This window comes from Chaetodon auriga, chromosome 8 (assembly GCF_051107435.1).
Source record: "Chaetodon auriga isolate fChaAug3 chromosome 8, fChaAug3.hap1, whole genome shotgun sequence".
Lineage (NCBI taxonomy): Eukaryota > Metazoa > Chordata > Actinopteri > Chaetodontiformes > Chaetodontidae > Chaetodon > Chaetodon auriga.
The window spans coordinates 10,367,829-10,374,608 of NC_135081.1; the positions used below are offsets into that span (position 1 = coordinate 10,367,829).

The 6,780-nt window shown below is 42.4% G+C and overlaps 1 protein-coding gene across 1 annotated transcript; it reads right to left on the reverse strand.

The window, feature by feature from the left end:
• Nucleotides 1–4,209: 4,209 nt before the first annotated feature.
• Nucleotides 4,210–6,345, reverse strand: klhl38b (kelch-like family member 38b). Its single transcript, XM_076737920.1, has 4 exons — nucleotides 5,126–6,345; nucleotides 4,898–5,039; nucleotides 4,680–4,785; nucleotides 4,210–4,499 (listed from the first exon to the last, which is right to left on the reverse strand). Exons 1-4 carry the CDS (start codon nucleotides 6,343–6,345, stop codon nucleotides 4,210–4,212), a joined length of 1,758 nt encoding a protein of 585 aa, XP_076594035.1.
• Nucleotides 6,346–6,780: the final 435 nt, after the last annotated feature.

Here is a 6,780-nt window from a genome sequence, read left to right on the forward strand (position 1 = left end):
TGTAATAGCCTTCGTCATGTCACTTAACCTTGTCCTTGAGCTGATTCAAATGTTTCCATGGCCATTGTTTTGATGAAAGATCAGGAAGTGTTGAGTACTGGATTTGTCACCAACATACTGTAAAAGTGATAGTAAAGGCATCGATGAGGAAATGCTGTTAATGTCTCACCTACAACACATCACTGATCACTGATGTCATGTGACTGACTGCTGATACAAAGGGCTGAAGTTCACTGCATAAAAATCCTGCGGCGTGAGAAACACTTTGTGTATTTATTCTCAGCAAAAAGTCCCAGATGTGTTTGTGTCTGTGTGTGTGTGAGAGAGAGAGACAGAAAGAGAGAGTTAATGAGTGTACACTTACATATCTGCATTGATTTGGGGGGGGGGGGGGGGCTGTGGGTCCTCATAATTCATGACACACTATACAGCAGCAGCACATGGTGCACAGTGTGCTCTTTTTCCAACCAGCAGGCCAGTGTTTCAGTCCATCCACTGCTTGTGTTGGGACACATCTTGTATGTGCAGCACGCATGACAATGTGGACGATGTGGTTCCTGTGCTGCTCTCTTATCACTGATGGTTACACTATCAGGTAGTGCTATGAAGTTGACCTATTTTTGACATGGGCTCTGTTCTTTCCTTTTCTTGTCTTCCATTAGTTGCCTTTTTGTGATATTCACAAAGAATGAAGTACAGAAAGTGATTTTCACTCAGCTAAAGTGTGTTTCAGTCTCATTTTTATTGAAATCATGGAATACGTTCAAATGTGACTGCACTGTTCATTACAGATCTTGCTTTGGTGAATGTTTGGAACAGGTGCATCTGTGGCTTCATGTCTGTGGTTTTAGTTTAACACCCTGATATATGCGAAAGGTCAAAGAGTTCTGCACACACTCCGCATGTTAAAATATGTCAACATTACATGACATGTACCAATGCACATTGGGTACATGCAGCCTGACTAGGTGTATTGATCATGACATGATCATGAATTGCAGCCATTGCACCGTATGCGGTCAACCATACAGTTTGTAAAAAGTGGAACTTCAAGACTAAAAAAGTATTATACTGTGAACTACAGGGAGGATGGGGGTACGGTAATGCATGATGTATGGATGGTGTTGTGAGTCCCTGAAGTCTAATTAAGTCTATTTTCAGAGTAGGCCAAAACTACAGGATGACATGGAAAGTCCCAGCAAGTGCCTGGTCAGTTGGAGTCTGACTGACTGAGAATGAAGCTATGACCTAAGGCCAAATAGTTTATTCAGTGAATCACAGACAGTGATGCAGCAGACATGTGCTCTGTTTAGTGCTGGTCCAGCTAGTTTTTAGTTATGCGACCTGCGTGGTTCTATGAGAAATAGTAATTAGTTACAGTTACTAGTTACCTCATTAAAAAATAGCTAAATTACTTTGATGATTACTCCCACCAAAAAGTAATGCATCTCTGCGATAAGTTACATTTTCGTCACTTTTTCAATGTCTATTAAACGTCTATGCTAATGAAAGGCTACAGATCACGATTCAGCACATTTTCTGTAAATTCAACAAATGAATAGTTATATAAAATGATCACATGGAAAAGTCTATTTCTTATTACATTTTGAATTAAATACTCAATACAAATAAAAAAATACTAAGTTACAGTTAGAGTAAATAACAATTTTCAGTAAAATATCGAGCTATCAATGACATTTTCTTAAGAAACTGCTAACAAGGCAAGTGAGCCTACCTATACAGACCTGTAAGGTAGATTAGAAAAAAACATGATTTGATCTGGAGTGGGCTCAGGCTATATGGTGGTTGCTTCAGTTTCAAACAAGAGGAAGTCAAGTCTGTGCTTCTTGGTGTTTTTTTGCAGGTGATTCTCATAATTTTGATTTTATTCTTCCAGACAGCTATTCATCATGCTACGGTGAACACTTCAGTTCCATTACTGAAGACTTAACTTGATGGCAAGGAGGATATGAAGACACATTTCAGGTTGTCTCCTGATCTTGCCCGAGTATCCGACTTGGAATCCCGATTTGAATGACCATTTCATTGCACTTTTCAGTATCAGAGGCCATTTTTCAAGCTCCAAATTCAGTGAATTGTAGCATTAGATCTGTTGTAATTGACATACTGTTAACAATGTACACCCATACACAATATGTTTTAATCTTCTATCTTCAGCAGAATGTGAAAAGTGTCCAAAATATAAATCTCTGCCATGTTTATATCAGTATTTTTGAGATACATGGATGCACGAGGAATCAAATTCAAACCATTTAAAAAGTTTTTGGTGAATCAGCCCTCTTCCTCCCTCTTCTCTGTCCATCATCCCTGTTTTTGTTGTGATGTTGTGACCAAACAGGACAGCTGGTCAGTCCTGCTCGACCCTCCAAAAAACCTTAATCACAAACACACACACTCTCACACACGCACACAGTCACTCACATATACACCTGTTGCTGCTCCTCCTGGTTGAGTTTCATCACTCGCTCACATTCTCTGTTGTGAAACCCTGCTCATCAGTTTACCACTCCCTCTGGTCGTCTCACATCTGCCAGCTTGCGTGGCAACCGACAGCACCACATGCCTCACGTGGTGTAACATTCACCCTCTTGTTTGTTTCTCAAAATAACATCAGATCACCTATAGTTTTTCCAGTCCCCAACCTTTTCACCCCCACTCCACCCACTGTCCCCTGAAGTCTATTCGCTGGCCCTGAGCGACTGAAACATTTGACCCAGTGACTTCTGGATTCAAAGAAATGTACATAGACTCCCGTGTAACACCTCCTAGTCACATTATGTTTACTGCACACGAAATAGCTGACGCTACTCTCTGAAAGTCAGATGAATGAAATTATGTAATCACTTTGGCTGTTCCTGATCCTCACTTTGAGGGATCATTTCAAAGGAGATTGTGGAATTCTTTACGGAGATCTGAATTACCTGCATCTCTTGAAAAAGTCCCAGCCCCCTAAATCATGGTCTCAGGGACACTTAACTAAATCACAAGTGATATTCTATCTTGCTGACTAAACAGGTAACTGAATTTTGATGTCCTTACTGCATCCGTCTTCTACTCTCCTGTCCATCTCCATGTGTTTTCTTGTAGGAGCAGAAAAATCTGAGACTTCCTCAGGCACCGTTGGCTTTAGACTCACATGCAACAGGGTGAGCAAAAGCCATTTCAACATGTTCCCACTAGATGAAATTCAAGACAGTTCTTTGTAAAAGGATATCATCTCTATATTATCTTATGTGTTGCCCTGTGAGTGGATGGAAGGAACTTGTCTGGGCTTGTAAAGGTTCCATGTGGACGGGAGTGTGAGCAGTGTGAAACAGACACATGACACATACGGGACACGTGCTGCTCAGATTGCATTCACTGTCAACTGACTTGCACTATTAAGACATACTGAACCGCTAGAGAGATGGAGACAGGACACATGTATGAAGTGACTTTTTATTGTTAAAAATCAAGAGCTAAAACCAAAGTACAAAACATCAGAAAGCCACTTTCATTTATTATTTTAGCCTGGAGTAGATATATATGATGATGCAGAAGCATGTTGTGCATCATATCATACTACGGTAAATGGTCCAAAGCAGTGAAAAAACTAGAAAAACTAAAACCTTAAGCAACAGCTGTATTTAAATGCAATCTTAATTTACATTTTGAACGAATTTCTGCTGCATAAAATGTTTGCTGTCAATGTTATCACAATAACTTCATCATCATTTTGCATTGAAGCAACAGACCCTGATTAAAAGTTCACCACTCAGCAGCAGGTTCAGACCTAACAGCTGAGCATAGCTTTGACTTGCACCAAACAGTACACAGCCCCAGGATTTAAACATGACAAGTGAAATCTCATGATTTAGAGCAGGCCGAAAATAGCACTTTCACCATTTGTGAAGTCAAGCCAGTTAAGAAGGGGCTGTGCAGCAGGGTAGCTTGGGTTTGCTTGTCAAATAAGAAACATAGAAAAGACATGGAATATTGAAAGAAACATTTTGAGGTATCAAAATTCTTTTATATATATACATGAATATTCCAGGTATGCACGATTCTGTGTGTCAAGGACTTTTAGATAAGTCCATCCCTTCTACAAAATGAAACTACTGTATTTACAAAAAGTCATTTTCTCTGCATGAATACTATTTGATTGACAGTCAATCACTTCAAATGAATCACGTTCAAATATGACCTCAGCTATGATTTGGCCCATGTGTGTGAGACATGCGTCAGAGTCAAGGAGCCATGGTCAAACAGTTTATATGGCAGAGTCCCCTTAGATGTCCAAGTGTCTGTCTTTGGGTCATAGCACTCAAAACTGTCCGAGTCCTCGATGACGTCATGGCCGTTAATGTGACGTCCACCCGTGACGTAGAGTTTGTTGTTGAGAATGGTGGCTGAGTGGTGCATCCTCCTCTCCTTCAGGTTGGCACACTTGATGAACCGGTTGGCCTTGGTGTCGTATGCGATTACTCTCCTGGTGTATCCTGTGACAAGGGAGGCCTTAGTTAGAGAGGGGCGGCACGAGTGACCCGAGCAGAGCTGCAGTGAGGTACCTCTATAGTCTAATTCATCAGGACATAAATCAACACTAATGAATTATAGCAAACAATTCTCTTTCTAGATTCCTTTTCTCATTGTTAGCCTTTTTAACCAATGCTATCTACCTCCAATGATGTAGATTTTGTCATCTATAATGGCAGCTGGAGCAGACACATTCTTCACTGTTCTGTTCTCCATCTTAGACCACATGTTCCTGGCAATGTGATACACCTACAGAAGGGGAGGTGGAGCAAGGATGAAAAGAAAAACATTGAGTAAGAGTGGATAGACACATGAAAACACAAGCAGTGACTTAGTGATGGTGGAGAACATTGTGTCTTACCTGTATTATTCTGACTGGGGTCTGCATGGCGTCCTCTCCTCCAAACACATAGATCCTTTGGTTAGTAGCAGCCACTGCAGGGTGCAGCACAGCCTCAGGCATGGGCGCCATGCACTCCCATTGGTTGAACATACTGTTGTACCTGATCGCGTTATTGAGAGATATGTTATTATTTGCCACATTTGTGAGCTCTATGCTGTATGTGTGGATAATTAGGGTCCACCTCACCTCTCCACACTGTCTGTCAGTCGTCTGTCAGGCCCAAGGCCACCCAGGACAAAGATGAAGTGGAGGTAGGAGACACTCTGGTGGGCAAAACGTGGCTCCAGCATGGGCTCTGTCGTCCGCCACTGGTTAGTCTTGAGGGAAAGAGTGTAGACGTTCGTACTGACTTGACTGTGTTTTGTGTTTGTGGTCAATCCTCCAATAACATACAAGACACTGTGAAGCGCAACGTAGGAGGCTTTATACAGACGAACGGGAAGTTTAGCGAGCCACTGCCACTTTTCGTTCTTCTCGTCAAAGACGAGGGCCTCCCTGGAGGTCTGCTCGTTGTTCTTCCTTCCTCCTACCACCACCAACATGTCGTGGTAGGAGTAGCGCCTGGGTGCCACCCAGAGAGGTTTGAAGTCAACCGCTGTGTCTTCAATGCATTTTGTGCTGACAGAAAACATCAGGCGTCTCACAGATTCTATGAGCTCGGTGCAGAGGGTGGAGGACTGGATTAGAGGGTCGTTGGCTATGAATTGGAAGAGGTAGGTGGGATGGATGTGTCGAAGGCGAACTTTCTTGAAAAGGTCACTGATGGAACCGCACCGGGATAAAGGATCATGGTGGATCCAAGCAACAAGTGTCTCAAAGACCTGCTCCTCCTCCGCACAAAGACTATCATCCTCAAGGTATCGCATGAGCTCCGTTAGGGAGAGGTCACGCAGATCCTCAGATGCTGACACATCGGAGAAGCTCTTCATGGCCATCTCCTTTGCTTTGTCTTTCAGACTGTTACAATTCATGATCTCAGAGAGTCTTATCATGCTCAAACAGTTGTCCGGGCTCAGTTGCTCCTGGAGGAAGCTTGAGCAGGCCTCAAAAAGGCGGCCATATTGCAACATGGATGCTGCCTGCATCAGAGGCAGCACAATATCCATGCTGATACTAATGAGTCCCGTGTAAACATAGTCAATGACACTGCTCAGAATGGCTGATGTGATGCCCTTTAAGTTAATCTTGGTCTGCTTCCTCTCCAAGAAGTTGTTGCAAAACATGGCTCTGAAGTAGGGGCTGCTGGAGACCAGGACATTACGATGACAGGGGATCTCCGTGTTATCTGAGCACAGTGACACATCAGTCAGGATGTTCTCCTGTCTCAGTCTGTTGAGCTGCAGGAGCAGGTTGGAGGACTGCTCCTTGTCTTTGTAGTGGAAGACCTTGACGGCTGGTTGGTCCATGCTGAGGAGAGGGACCATGATGTTATTGTCAAATTGTTTTAATTCTATGTTTTGTTTCTTAATTTGAGCTCAGACCTCTTCCATCAGCTTTTATAAGCAGTCAGCAGGCTTTAACTATACAGTTGTTCACGTACAGCCATTTCAGGGTTTGCTGTAAGATAATCTATCTAAAAGTAGCTCTCCTTTAATGTGGCATCCACTTCACCAAAACAGGATTTAGCTTTTATCTTAGTGCAGCAATGAAAAGATTTTGCTATACAGCCAGACAAGTTCAATTCAATACAGTTGTGCATCAGAAATGTAGCCTGCAAGTATTCTCCATAAGCTTTCCCCAAAAATCCCAGCCTAAATGTCTAATTAATAGATGTGCAAGTAATTTGAAACCTGCTCAACCTAAAACTATAACACTAACTTTGTTATATGGCTTCAGATCGT

Excerpts from the sequence above, each read along its gene's own strand:
- klhl38b (XM_076737920.1), bottom strand. The coding sequence starts at position 6,345 with ATGGACCAACCAGCCGTCAAGGTCTTCCACTACAAAGACAAGGAGCAG. Across the intron at positions 5,040-5,125 it reads CTGACAGACAGTGTGGAGAG|GTACAACAGTATGTTCAACC; the intron begins GTGAGGTGGACC and ends TAACGCGATCAG. Across the intron at positions 4,500-4,679 it reads CAAAATCTACATCATTGGAG|GATACACCAGGAGAGTAATC; the intron begins GTAGATAGCATT and ends CCCTTGTCACAG.